The sequence below is a fragment of the Nothoprocta perdicaria genome, unplaced genomic scaffold (assembly GCF_003342845.1).
Source record: "Nothoprocta perdicaria isolate Ctin4 unplaced genomic scaffold, notPer1 scaffold_82, whole genome shotgun sequence".
In the NCBI taxonomy this organism is placed as follows: domain Eukaryota; kingdom Metazoa; phylum Chordata; class Aves; order Tinamiformes; family Tinamidae; genus Nothoprocta; species Nothoprocta perdicaria.
The window spans coordinates 486215-501343 of NW_020456110.1; the positions used below are offsets into that span (position 1 = coordinate 486215).

The following is a 15129-nucleotide window of genomic DNA, read 5'->3' on the forward strand; positions in this document are numbered from 1 at the left end:
TAAACAACAATTTAAATGAAACCATTTATTTAAAAAAATAGTTTATTTGCTCTTTCTCTGCAAATAGAACTACTGGCAGATTGGTAAATGAACAGATCCTTACAGAAGCTAATACACTATTCAGATATCAAATAGGAAAGTATTTTTGGTTTGTTTTCAGCTTGAGCTCCTTTCTCCAGCAACAGTTATGATATAGTAGAGGTCTGAAGTGTGTTCCAGAATAATTTAAAATATAGTATAAAATACAGTAAAGAAAACCTGAAAAGCAACAGTAAATTTTGTAGAAGCTCTAGCAWGAGGGAATGCATTAACCACTTTGGGGTGCTCACAGTTCATGTGAAGGCCAGTATCACTGCAAATAGATTTCTGGGATCCCCTTGTCAATCAAAACCTGAGATAAACATTGGCATCTGCTTCCTAAGAGTAGAAAATAAATGCAAAAGATAGCTAATATAAAATAGTATCTTAAACAATGAAAAATCAAAAAAAAAAAAAAAAAGAAATTCAGGAGAGCTGAAAGCCATATGATATACATAGAAGCAGTGTTTATTATTCTGAGATTAAAAAATCAAATAAAAATAGATCTGCATTATTTTCCATATATAACTTTCTTCTATTTTCCTTACAACATTGAAACGTGCTATTTAATTCCACATCCACCAAAAACAGAAACATTTTCAGAAATATGTTTTTATTCTTTTGAAACAGGATGAAATAGCTTGATAAAACACATCAAATACATATCCACTTCTACAAAATAGAGGTCTAATATCCCTTCTRTGATTATTGCACCAATGGTAAAAAAGTAACTTCTATATGTCAAAACTGACAAAAAGAAATGGAAAAAAAAAATCCTGAGAATAAGGTTTTCATCATCTGAATATTTTTGACATGTTTAAACTAAATCTCCAACAGCTTATTTGCCAAAACTATATTTTTTCAGCAATTCTTAAATAAGCTTTTTTAAGTTCACATAAAATATGAGTTTATAATTTTTTTGTTGTTTTTTTTTTAATTTTATTCAGCGCTTCTACTTCACATAATGCTTCACTTTTTCAGCAAAGTTAGCAAGGTTTTATTTTGAATCCACTACAAGAATAAGTTTTAAAAATCTGAAATGTGCTTTTCAAGCAAAAATAAATATTGAAACTAATTAGCAACAAGTTAAGTTTTGATGAGCAGAATTTCTTCTTTCACCTTGGGCTTAAATCTGTATTCAATACTGAGAAATCAAAAGACTTTTAAAAGAGAGTACAAAACCTGGAGCACGAAAGACATCAAAGACTCAAAAGAAAATAAAGATTTTCAAATAATTTTACTATTTATTACTGAGCTATAACAAAGGCAAGAATAAAAAAGATTTTCAAACAATTACTGAAACTTATAATTTTGTGAAACGTAAAGAAACACTTCCAAAAAAAGTGAAAAAATAAGGTGAGGCACCCAGAATCACCAGAACTTTTCAAATTAGTGTAGAAAAAAATAGTGTGCTGCTATAAATATAATACAGAATCCTCTGTAACCAGAACCCCTTTTCTTGGTTTACTGCATTAATACCTGGCACTTAGCAAAGCTAGACATGTTTGTGTAAGCTATATTTTATAATGGACAATCATGTTGGAAGGATTCCTAATTTGAACTTGAATGAATGCAGTATATACGCAGGATGTGAACATTATAAAAAGGGATAAGATGAATCTGCACTGATATAAACACCAAACCAGTTCTAGCAAGCATTKCTGTGAATTCAAAAGCCACTCCGTTTTTAAAGTAATACAGTGATTGTCATGAAAATATAATCTAAAGTATGACTCGGTAATAACTACGAGACAAAAAGTGCTTAAGCAGACTCTGCCATGTCTAATTTTTAAGTGTCCATAATTCCATCCTTTTGATACAACAATTTATGGCAACAAGTGAGGAAAACAACACTATTGAGATAAGACTTAAATAATGCCTAACTTTAAAGGCCTAGTGAAGTCCCATTTAACTTGACTGAATTTAAAGATATGTTAGAAGTGAAGTATCTTCCAGAGATATCTAAACCAGAAAGGTCTCTCTTTAAAGGATGGGAAATCAGCACATCTCAAAGGCAAATTTTCACAGAATCACAGAATGTTTAAGGTTGGAAGGGACCTCTAGAGCTCATCCAGTCCAATCCCCTGCTCCAGCAGGGACACCCGGAGCACGTGGCACAGGGCGGCATCCAGGTGCGTTTGGAAGACCTCCAGAGAAGGAGACTCCACAGCCTCCCTGGGCAGCCTGTGCCAGGGATCTGTCACCCTCACAGTAAAGAAGTTCCTCCTCACATGGAGATGGAACTGCCTGTGTTTCAACTTGTACCCATTTCCCCTTGTCCTGTCACTGGCCACCACTGARAAGAGCTTGGCCCTACAATCTCCCTTCATGTACTTATAATGTTAATCAGATCCCCTCTCAGCCTTCTCTTCTCCAARCTGAACAGGCCCAACTCAGTCTCTCCTCATAGAAGAGATGTTCCAGTCCCTTAATCATCTTTGTTGCTCTTCTCTGGACCCTCTTGAGAAGCTCCATGTCCCTCTTGTCCTGGGGAGCCCAGAGCTGCCCCCAGTGCTCCAGGTTTGGCCTCCCCAGAGCTGAGCAGAGGGGCAGGATCCCCTCCCTACCCCTGCTGCCAACATCCTCCTCATGCAGCCAGGAGCCCATTGGCCTTCTTGGCCACGAGGGCACTGCTGCCTCATGGCTAACTTGGTGTCCACCAGGACTCMCAGGTCCCTCTCTGCAGAGCTGCTTTTTTAAGAGAATAATCATTAGAGGTAGGTCCTCTATCTCTTCTATGAGGAAAGGGATCAAAATCCACAATTTTTATGCAGAAATGCTATTAATCACTTCTACAGACAAACAAAAACTTGCCAATATGCTGAAATCCTTTTAAAAAGGGRGAGAAAAGGGAGATTATTTTTGCAAAATGAGTACAGACTAAACCCACTATTAATATCTACTAATATTACCAGTAATAATACAGAAACAAATGTTCCTCTTAAAAACATTTTACCGAAAGATATCTACAAGTGAGAAAAAAAAAAGTAGCTCTTTAGGATACWCTGAAGAGCTGAAGGCATCTCAAGCAAACATACAGCTTATGCCAGTGTCAGAATCAGTATCAAAATCAATACAAAAATCAGGAACATGAAATTTCTAAATCTTCCGTATACAAAGACATCTTTTAAACATACCAAATGAAGGATAAATCATCACAATTAGTCCCCTTACACATCAAAAATGTATTATCATGATATGAATATGAAACATGATTTTATTTTGTATTCAAATAAAAAATTTCCTGATGGCTTATATTTCAAGATTAAGTATTTCTCATAAAAATACCGAAATACAAATTTACTTTAATGATAAAAGTAATCTCTAATACAATATGGATTGCACTAGAGATATTTATGGTGAGCAGTTCCTTTAAATCCAGATTCTACAGAGCAAAATTCATATGCTAAATTTTTCTGTATTGAGAAGTTCTACTGAAATCACAGGATACCAAAAGAAACATATCTGCCTACTTTTGCAGCACCTACATTTAACTGGTAGGAAAAAGTCCTATGTACAGCCTGACACGAAGCCGCTAAGGACGAAGCAGAATGTACTATTTTTGTGCCTTTTCAGATCTTGATTGCAATCTGCACCTTAAAGAATTAGAAATATCCTGAAAATAAAGTATTTTAAAGAAAAGCAGATCCTGGCTAAAAATGGAATTATGTTTAACGCTGCTGTTTAGTTCATGTTTGCAGTAAAGATGGTGGATTTTTCAGTTCTACCAATTCAAAACAGGAAAGGCTGGTGATACTTGTGGCTCCAACCTTTCATTTTTTTGACTTTAATGAAGTCTTGGTATGTAAAAAGAGTTTCAAAATGAAGCTCCCATAAGATTTGGTGAGCTACCTCCTATATTCATGACTATTGTAAAACGTCAACTCACACATTTTTGAGTTGTCACCACATCAAAATGAAAAATAAAGAGAGAATAACATTTCTGCAATTTCTTGGACAGTCTCTGGTGCACAAGACAAATATGAGCATGAGGTTGAGCAGGCTCTGCATCTGAAAATGAATGGTTTACACACGTGCATACATTTAGTTTTTTCCTACTAAAAAGAAGTGAAAGAAACATATACCCATTCCCTCATGTAAATACGTTGGTTGCAGGCATTTTTCTAAAATCAGAGTTTGGCATCATTAAAAACATTTCCCCACCCCCAAAAAAATGAGTGGTGGAACAGTTCACCCTGCGAAGGATGCTGGAGCAGCCCAGGAACACAGGAGAGGGCTAGCTAGAGAAATGCCTTTGACTCTGTGCTCTCAGGGGTATGAGGATATGTTGAGGGCAGCCAGATGCTGCACAGAGGCATCCACATTTTTTTCTTTCAGTCTGACAAACAGTCATGATAAGGAGGCTGTTCCTGAGCATGCAAACACATTGGTTCTGCTCACAACCGCGTGTCATACTCCAAGGGCTCTTCCTCACTGTCTGCTCCTCCTGTGTCTGCTTCTCCTTCAGAGGCTGCAACAAGCCTTTCCAGAATGTAGTCATTTTTTCTCAGATCTATGGCAAGAAAATAAGTTCAGTGACACAGAAAAAGAAGTGTTTGAAAAACATTTGTTCCCAGATAAGAGCTTCTGGCCATAGCCTCATAGCTATGTCAAGAAAGCCAAGAATTGGCAATGGGAAAAGCCAGAGACAGAGGGATGAGAGGTCAAAAATGGTAGGAGCTGACAGGAATGACCCATTTCTTGCTATATTCATTAAGTTGATTTTCTTCTAAAATCTCCATTTGCCATAGACACAATAAATCCAAAAAAGAAACACCATAGTTTCTATCTTGGAATCAAATATCAAAAAAATGGAAAAAAATAGAAAAAAAAACATATAGGCAGAAATTCATCCAAAATAGCAATATATTTTGTCTTTGAGCCCTTTAAAACTTTATCTCAAAAATATCACAGGAGCACAGTCTAACAAACCTGACATGAGCAGCAGGTAATTTATTTAAACAGGAAGGTAGGTTTGCAGTGTGTAGGACCCTATCCAAGGCTCGAGAGAGCTGCAGGGAGTCTTTCCCAGGCAAATGCTTTGTTAGGTTTTACAGATTTCCTCAGATCTTTAGCTCTGTCTTTATCTCTTATTCTAAAAATCTTTGCTGAGCTTAACTGCATTGACTATCCTGGAAAAATGATCCATCACTTTGTATGGCAAAGGAAACAATTTCATCCACAAAAAMCAAAACGCTGGCTGCTAACATCAGACTGATATTGCCAAACCCCTAATACAGCCGCCGGGCAGAAGAGTAAGGTGACAGAGAAGTATTTTCCTATTCACCTCTGCCCAGGAAAGGCATGCTAGCTACATTTCAGTGTTCATCACAACTCAGCAGAATTTCAATTCCTCTATTTCTATCCTACTTTGGTCTTTATTACATTGCATTCTAAAAGTCAAAGATTAAAAACTGATATTTATTCTGCATACCAGGAAGTTTCAGCTTCCTGCAGCAAGAGTTACAACGGTGCTTTGCAATGAAATTTTTTATTGCATCTTCTCCTAGGTTTGCTGGTCCAAATACCATTTTTCCAGATCTGAAAAAGAAATATAAAATAATCAACAAATCCCCATAAAATCAAATCCAAACAAATCCATGCAAAGGAAGGAAAAAAAAAAAAAAAAAAAAGGAGAGGGTAGTGGGGGGAGGAGAATGCAAGGTTCTAGAAATAAAGTCCAAAGGCAAATATCTTTATTTTTCTACAGATTATAGAGAAATTGTCTCAAAGGGTGTCTCAAAGAAATTGTCAGTGGTGTGATGATATTTTTTGTTTATTCAATCAGAGCTAACTTACTGCTTTGTATAAAGGCGATCAAACCTGAGTGTCCATCACAAGTTTATTAGTTCAGAAACAAGAAAACTGCCAATTCTGGTAAAGCATTAGCCTAGCTCTATATATCCCAGAGCTATTTTATTCAGTATGGCATCTAAAATATGCTGCTTAGCTGTGCTGTGATCTGCTCTGGAGACACACAGGGCAGGCCCAACAGTTACCACTTAGTCCTTAGTAGAAATTTGAGAACATTAACATTCACGGAGCATATGGCAGAAGCTGAATGATTCTGTTGGAAASATTCTCCATTCTCATCACAAAGTTGGCTTGGTTTTGGTTTTGAGAGTAGACATCTGGGAACAAACTAGAGCTAGCAAAGAGGTGAAATTCAGCTCCACTTTTGCTACATTTAAGAATAGAAAGCCAGTTTTCCCACAGGAAGCAGAGCCCTAGACATATCAATATGCAGTACAGAAAAAGAATAGAGCACACYGCTAGCAAGCAAAGCTTTAGAATTTATTGGCTTTTTTTTCTGTGCTCATTTTTGAGTGTGTCTGCACTCTGGCTGATTCAGCAGCATTACCAAGGGTTCCATTTGTGAATATGTATTGCATATTCTAGGTGAAGTCGACAATTAGAACAAAATCAGGCTACACCCAGACATGTATTAGAAGTACCACATAATTATAACAGATTCTTAATGTAGTCTGGAAGATCAGTGTTCATTAATTTTAATATTGCTCCACCATTGTTTTCAAGAATTTAATTGACATTCTAGACATCATGGAACACAGCACACAAGAAATGCTTCCAAAGAAACTTTATGAAAGCTAATATTTTATTTTAATGGTATGCAGAGTGGAAACAACCCATTTTAAAATCTGAAATCAATTACAGCTCTGAGGAGTTACAGAAAAAGATTTTAACTCTCTCAAATCTTTCTGTAATCCACAGTCAAAAATATATCTAAGGAGAACAGTTTGCAAACATGACAAGTTTCCCCCTTTCACATGGGAGAAGTGTAATGATTAGCCAAAACGCATATTAAAGCTTAATATCTGTCTAATTTCAGGCAGACAGTAAATAGTGTCTGTCTCCTGGTTCATTCAAGCACAAGTCTAATCAACCTTTACTGCAAATTAGTGTATCAAAACAGATAAAAAGTTGAATATTACTTAAGGGCCCTATATAAACTCAGTCTAATCTTCCAGTTAAGAATAGAATAGACAAATATTTGCTTGAGCAGGTATAGTAAAACTAACTTCTAAGCTCCACTTTCATATTCCTTTTTGATTATTCCATGAAAATGCATAAAGGCCACAAGAAAGATAATTTTCTCATGTTGTTGTAAGACATATTAAATGGATACTCTCTGCAGTATAAATGAAATAATCTTTTCTCTCTACCTGACCCTGGTTACAGTTTAAGAGGAGTGTTATATTCAATTCTGTAATCTTATTACAAGAAGCATGGGGATAAATTATGGAAAAAACAAGACAGACCAGCAGTATAGAAATCAGGACAAATGCTTGAGGAGAAAGCCTAAAAACAGAAAAAAGAAATTGAACATAGAAACTGTTTGAAATTGATTGCCATTTTATACAGGACCAGGAAGAAATGTTTCATGCAGAAAATCAGGAAAATCTTTTTAACAGTAAGGTTAGCAAAGTGTTGAAACTAGATATTCTGTTAATATCTATGAATATGTTTATGAATTCCTCAAGAGCTGTCCATATAGGATCTGTACGACCTAACATGGGAATGGCCTGCTGCAGAAAAAGAATCAGTTGAGATCTTACAGCCCCTTCTAACCCACATGTTCCATAAATGAGGTTATTTTCCTCGTTATTCATGGTCTCTTCAAGCAGAGAAAAACACTGAGCCCCACTTCTCTGCAAATTCAGCAGGTCCATTTACATGAGATACCAGTCCAAAAGCCCATTCCTTTTCTTCTTTTTTTCACAGAGCCATGTTTAATAGTAAATGCATAATAAATGTTAAATAAATGCCCACCAGATTGGGCCCTTGCAGGCTGTCAGCGATATATTAATACATAGTGTGCTGATGAAGAGCTCTCCTCACAGTCAAGATAGAGCTGTGAAAGCTCAAAGCCCAAAATAAAGCATCTACAAAACATCATACATGGAAGGTGAGGACTTCATAGCAATGTACCATGGGGATGTCATACCCTCATCTTYACTAGGAAACAAATAAGTTATTTTATCTATATATTTTTATGGTCTGAGCATCAAGTACTTCTATTTCAGCTGTAGAGGTTAGAGGTATAGAATACATGTAGATTTCTTTCTGTTGGTACCACTGCAGCTGTCACTGTTTGACTGAAATTGCACAGCTTAGTATAACCTCAAAACATGTGCTAAAGGAGTAGCCTRTGAGGACAAGGTCTCCAGTCATTGTTACAACCTTCAGTTTATCACTRTCTCTTAGAGAGCTTTAAAAGGAGACCTCTAATTCCTTTTAGCACCTCSAGACTCCTTCTTTTCCCATCCTTTTTTTTTTTCACATTTGTAATGACTTTTTTGCCTGCTATGTCCCTTTTCTTCATCTCTCTCTCTTCATCAGTTATTTCTAATTTGAAACTTGGTCCACAATTCTCCTCATCTGCTCTGTAGACATCTTGCACCTTGTGTCTGTGAAAGCTTTACCAGCACAGACTTTGTTGTGGATTTGTAAGTGTGACACACCGAAAAGGGTGATACTTATGAGGCAGAACTTCCTGCCCTTTGAGCARTGCAGAAGTCTACAGGAATTGCACTGTGTCGTGAACCTGATTCTGTACCTTGACTATTTCTGCTTTTACAGGAAATCTTTTTGGTGAATATTTTATCTGCATGCCTTTCCCCCCTTCATTCATCCTATGGAACTGTACATGGCAAGATCTTCAATTAGTGTCAATTAGTAAACATCCATAAACTCAGACTGATCGATAACAGCGGGGATGTGTCTGAGATGCTACAAAGGCAAGCATACTTTCAAAGTGGATCTGTTATTTTGATTTTGGTACTGTATATAAAACCAACATATACTGCCTCACTCTCACAGACAGAGGTCACATTATGCCATTAAAAACTCCATTCCAAGACAGTGTGTGGAATGCATGAAAGAAGAGACTCATTACAAGATAATGACATGAGTTCCTAAATCAATGGAATTACAGAAACAAAACATAAATAATGTAACCATAAGTAGTGCTAAAATTTGTATCAGCCCTGTCAGTCAGATGCCATCTACTCTCTCTCAAGCTTCTAAGGGAATGTGAGCTCAAAGCAACTTTTGAGGCAGCACACGAGTTTTGATGAAGTATGTTATTTACAAATGAAAACATAAAACAGATCTTGATACTACTAGAAATGTTTCCCTTGTGACAGAGTGAAGGTTAGAGCAAAGAAAGTGCATTTACATTATTATTATTTTAGAAAGTGTGCCTTAGAATTGGGCATCTCATAGCTGATTACAGAATCTATCTGCAGTTTCACTTTCTCATTCCTTCAGATCATTGAATCAAAACAATATAGTTTCACAACTTGCTGTTCTGAAGATTTCTRAGAACATAAGAAAATCAAGCTGGTTTGATTAATTAATCAACATTTGCTCTTTAACTAGGACTTCATTGTATTGCAGATGATACAAACAGAACACCATTGTTTTGAAAATAGAATCTGTRGGATGAAATTTTAGTAAGCACAACAAAATTATTTAATGACAAAAATAATCCTGAAGGATGCTAATAAACACAGCCTTCAAGATAACATGGGTAAATATTATTCCTGTTTAAGAGAAAAGAAGCTGAGCTGCCATGAGGATTGCTGTGTTTTAATTACTACGGCCACAACTCAGCTTCACTAGTAACACACACCAACTGTTTATGTAGGTTATGTATTTGTTTCCACTGCAGTAAAAAAAAGCAMTTGAACAGCAGTGAATCATACTTTTATTCATCTATAGCAATTCATCTGTTTAAAACTGCTTACTTGAACCTATGTGGTGAACAACTACATACTTGATCTCTCTGCCTCTCTCTAAGTTATCCTTGTGCTCTGTCAAGATCCTATGACCTACTTAGGGCAAGCACTTTGCCACTGTGAAGTGTTCAGCGTATTTTTGATGTTGCTTTCAGAATAAATATTATATGGCCAATACACCTGCATTCATAATTAAACATTCATGAAATATTAATACAGTCATTTATTACTAATCTTATTAATGAAATATTAACAATGGTCCCAGAACTAAGAACCTGCTTCCAAAATGGACTTGTTCCGATTTCCAAGCAAATCATCTAGTATCTCCATCATTAATTCCTTCTTGCATTAAATCAGATTATTCATATTTCTATCTTCTTTCCTGCCTGGACTGACAAACCCCTTTCATCACCCCACATGGTCTGAATGAGGGGGAGCCCACCAGCTGGTAGGATGTGTGGGGACAGGAAGACTTCCTCAGAGAAGAGGGCCCCAAACCCACGGCCTCTCTTCTGCTCCATATCTGATCTGTGGGTCATCTCAGAGCAATATGATCAGGGAGGCTCACAGTCCGGCCCAGAGGTGTGTAGAGTCACAGGCAGGAAAGGGACCAAGGGTTAAGGCACAATATTGCATGGCCAAGCCCAAAATATACTGAATGCTGCAGAATGTCTCAAGTGAACAATAATTTAATTAGAGGGAAACTTACTTCTTATCTTCAGGTTTGATCACAGATGGATCAGTAAGGTTTTCCCCAACACCTACAATAAAACCAATAGTGTGTGTTATAAGGGACAGTAGTAATGCTCTCACAAAAAGGTACTTAAAAATATGTGATTATCCTTTTTTTTTGTAGATCATAAAAGGCCACATTTACAGTATTCATGAGAAAAGGAACATAATACGACTRCAAAAAGTTGTTAACTACAGGCAAACATTAGGGTTCTTATTATGGTCCTGATTTCAGCAGCTTTGTAGTTTATTTCTACCTAGGCTAGAAGCCTATGCAAATAATTGTAAACCCTAGAAATAATGCTGAAGTTGAAATAACTAATTAAAATGTAATCAAGACCAACATTTTTATTTACGTTGGAATAGAGGTATTAATCAGGTATAAGTTTTTACTGATTTCAATGGATCTACTCCAGATACAGGTTCCCCTCTAGGTATAGCGCATGAGACAGCTCATTATTCAGACATGTTAGGAGCAAATGCTCGGACACAGAATCACAGAATCCTTAGAAGGGATCTTGAGAGATCACGGTACTCTTCTCTTCTGACTGGTCACATGAATGCAGTGAATTCTTGTAAATATTTTGCATTTCTCACACTGATGGCATACTGCCATTTCATCAGAAAGCTCTTACCTTTTATGTGGGGCAATTGTTCTCTTTCAACTACGGAATGAAGTCTATAGACATATGATATGCAATTATTTTTATTTCCATAGGTCTCTGATGATGAGCTTATGTGGAAATTTTGTTTTGCAACTGAAATATCCCCAAATCCATCTCAATAGGGGTCATTTAAGTTGAGGTAAATTAGACAAATATACTACATATGTATTAGGTGATTTCAGTATTATATAATAGCTTTTATTTGGTAGAGATTAGTCCTACTTATTAAAACTCCAAGAGGGGCAGCTTTCCATTTTCCCTAAACTACAGATTAGAGAACAAAGGGTTTACTACATGACAAAYGTTAAGTCTAAAACTAGAGAAGATGCAAAAGAAATCTGCAAAGATTATATTCCCATTGCTTGTTTGAGATGAAAACTGGAGTTCCACTTTTGATGCTGTTCACACAGATGTTTAACTTCTCCACATTTGAGCCAACCCAGCTGGTCTGGACCTGTAGGGAGCTGTATAATAAATCCAGGCAAATTTAAGACAAATTCCTGCAAGCTATGGTGAAGACACACTTACTCTTTCTGTGTTTTTTTAATGTGCAACTACAACCAAATGAAGGCAAAGATAGAATTATAGGTTTATTTTGCATAATAAGCTTGTCTCTTTGTAATTCACAGCTTCTGAATGCTGTAAAATGTAAATATGTTAAGTCTCTGTCTACCCATACACACTTCCCTTGACAGAAATGACAAACAATGGTGTTTATACTGTTTGATGGGTGCTGTTCATCTTCTGAACATTGTCAACTGTTTTATCTCTTTAAAATATGCCATGTTCCCACTTACACATGTACCGCAAAGAGATCACATGCTCTTTGAAGGAGCCTCTAGACTTTACGAATAGCATTCAGACTTGCAGCTTATGTAAACGGCTTACAGTTTTATTAATAAGGAAAATAAAAAATACAGATAATAGTTCTCAGTATTCTGACAGATACACACACATGTATATACAGGCAGTTTTGCATATATAATACACATGCTTGAAGTATGCTTGAATCTATGTATTACTTATGCTTGTTAATAAATATAAAACTACTTTAACTTGAGTGTTTCTTCAGAGCTCATTGAAATGTTCCCTCACGCTTTGGCTGCCTGCTGCTGTCCATGCTGCCTAGATATATTTGAGGCCACGTTATATTCCCATTATATCTACATTAATCCAGCATGGCTCTGTAGATGCTCATTTACCCGTGCCATATAAAAATTAGCCAGAGGTATCAYGAGTTTTGCCAGACTGCAAATGAGAAGAGAATTTGGCCCATTCCTCAGTATTAATTTCTCTTTTAAGAGAGGTGCTTTCTTGACGTTTTGTAATGAGGCCAAGGTTCCATGCTAACAGTTACCTTGCAAATCCAGGACAAGGAGCTCCCCACGGGTATACACATAGGTCCAGTGGGAGAAGGCCAGCATCACCTCTTCCAGTAAGCTGCTGGGAGTGATTTCATCTCCGTTGTTGTTGTTGTATTTCCGAAACTCGCCAGTCATGTACTTCTCAATGGTCAGCCACTGGTTGGCTGAGTGGCAGTAGATGAGGAAAACTTCCAAGAACCTGCGGATATAAGTGCTTTCTGTCAGGTGCTGGCACAATAATGAATGTCTTTACAGTTAGAGCACATCMTGATGCACAGCAAATATAGGAGGGCATGTCTTCCCCAGCTGAGGCATTTTCAACTGCAGGGTAACAAATAGTAATTATCAAAAAGACCTTTAAATTTTGATAACACTCAGAACAAAATACTTCCTCAGAAGGTATAGTTTATGGACAAACAACATAATCTGATTTACTCCAGCCAACTTATAAACTAACTATATGAATTCTGTTAATTGAACATAAAGCAATTCTTGAGCAAGGGCTAAGGAACAGTATCATCAAGAATTTTATTTTACCATTTGATTTAACTATAAAGACAAAGTTCAGAGCTACTTATCTTCCTCATAAAAGGATGATACTATCTGGATAAATGGAAGCATTTATGTAAAATATTCACTGTTCATGGTAACTCACACAAACCTTATATTCGAAGTTGTAACTGTGCAAAAGTCAGTGAAATCACAGGAAAGGTCATGTGAAAGGGCAGTCAGTGGTTAAATTCTCTGTCTTTCTGTCTCCCTTTTTCACCATGCTTGGCACAGGGAAAGAATCAAATGTCTTTCTGTAATGCTATAATGAGAAAATCAACTGTGCTTTTCCCTTGGAAATTACAGCTTCTATTCAAATAGGAGAAGAGGAGAAGTAAGATTCTTGGAAATAAATCCCTTGGAAATATCCATTAAAAGATACAGAATCAAAGAATCACAGAAGAATTGTTATGGTTAGCAAAGACCTTCAAGATGATCAAGGTCTGACTGCAAACCCCTCACCACCATGCCTGCTAAACCATCTCCCTATGATGTCCCCCATCTACACCTTTCCTGAACAGCATCAGGGACAGTGGCTCCACCACTGCCCTGGTAGCCTGTCCCAATGCTTCACCGCTCTTTCTGTGTAGAAATTCCTCCTAATGCCTGACCTGAACCTCCCCTGGTGCAACTTGGGGCCATCTCTTCTTGTTCTATCCATAGTTATTCTGGAGAAGAGACCCCTGCATCACTAGAACCTCCTTTCAGGTAGTTGTAGAGAGTGATAGGGTTCCCCTGAGCCTCCTCCTCACTATACTAAATAACCCAGCTCCCTCAGCCGCTCATGATAAGGTCTGTGCTCCAAATTCTTCACTAGCTTCATTGCCCTTCTTTGGACACGCTCTAGTACCTCTACTTCTGTCTCGCAGTGAGGGGCCCAAAGCTGAGCTCAGTGTTGGAGGTGCGGCCTCCCCAGCCGAGTACAGAGGGACGATGCCTTCCCTGGCYMTGCTGGCTGCTCTGTTCCTGGTCCAAGCCAGGCCTGCTTGGCCTCCTGGCCACCCGGCTGCCTCACCTTCAGCTGCCTGTCCACCAACSCCAGACCGACCCCCAGAGGCTTTTCTGCCCCGCGGCTCTCCAGCCGCTCTGCCCCCAGCCCGTAGCRCTGCAGGGGGTTGTTGTGACCAAAGTGCAGGACCCGGCACTTGGCTTTATTGAACCTCATACAGTTGGTCTCAGCCCACTGATCCAGCCTGTCCAGATCCCTCTGCGCAGCCATCCTACCGTCAAAGCAGATCATCTCTTCCTCCCAGCTTTGTGTTGTCTGCCAGTTTCCTAAGGATGCACTCAATCCCCTCCTCCAGATTACGGATAAACCAAAAGGCACCTGAAGCACAACTGAGCACGTGCCTCTGGCATTGATGGAGCAACCAATTGCTACCAAAGCAAATGCATAATAGCTCAGTTCATTTTGCTTTTCCTCAAATAGTGACTTGAATATGAGTCTCTTCACTATTTTGCTTGCAAATCCATGACCATTAAGACAAGGGAAAATATGTTATCCAAGTGGCATTGTGCCATTTCAGTAACGCAGATTTAAAGACAGGCAATTATGAGACAGCTTATGGGAAAAGGAGAGAAAAAAATGTAACTAGAAAGAAAAGTCTGTACTGATACACATAAGAAATCCATGTTCTAGCACTTTTTAAGTCAGAGCTCCTTATCTTCCCTAAAGATGTAACTAAGCTCTTGTAATGTATAAAGCCATATAACTCTGATTGAACTTCCAAGTTTTTTATGAACTGAAGGCCCAATGTTTCTTTTTACAGTCTATAAAGTCCCTAGTAAAAGAAACAGTGAACTTTACCATAAGCACTCAATATCTAGATTATGATCTGTTTTAGCAGATGACTGCAGACATGTATGGGGACATTCAAAACGAGGTGATAAAAGGGAYGCTTAGAAATAGACAGTATGCAGAGCAAATGCTTGCTTCTCAAAGTGTACATATTTATTTTAATCATTTCCTAATTCAAAGCT

At 37.6% G+C, this 15129-nt stretch overlaps 1 protein-coding gene across 1 annotated transcript in view; it reads right to left on the reverse strand.

Moving 5' to 3' along the window:
• Positions 1 to 4475: 4475 nt before the first annotated feature.
• The window catches only part of TRPM6 (transient receptor potential cation channel subfamily M member 6), a 67429-nt gene continuing 56775 nt past the window's right edge, over positions 4476 to 15129 (reverse strand). The window contains exons 35-38 of the mRNA XM_026052003.1: positions 12594 to 12799; positions 10549 to 10600; positions 5513 to 5619; positions 4476 to 4591 (exon numbers count right to left, since the gene is read on the reverse strand). Of these exons, the coding sequence (XP_025907788.1) occupies positions 4476 to 4591; positions 5513 to 5619; positions 10549 to 10600; positions 12594 to 12799 (481 nt within the window). The remainder of the gene's footprint in view (positions 4592 to 5512; positions 5620 to 10548; positions 10601 to 12593; positions 12800 to 15129) is intronic.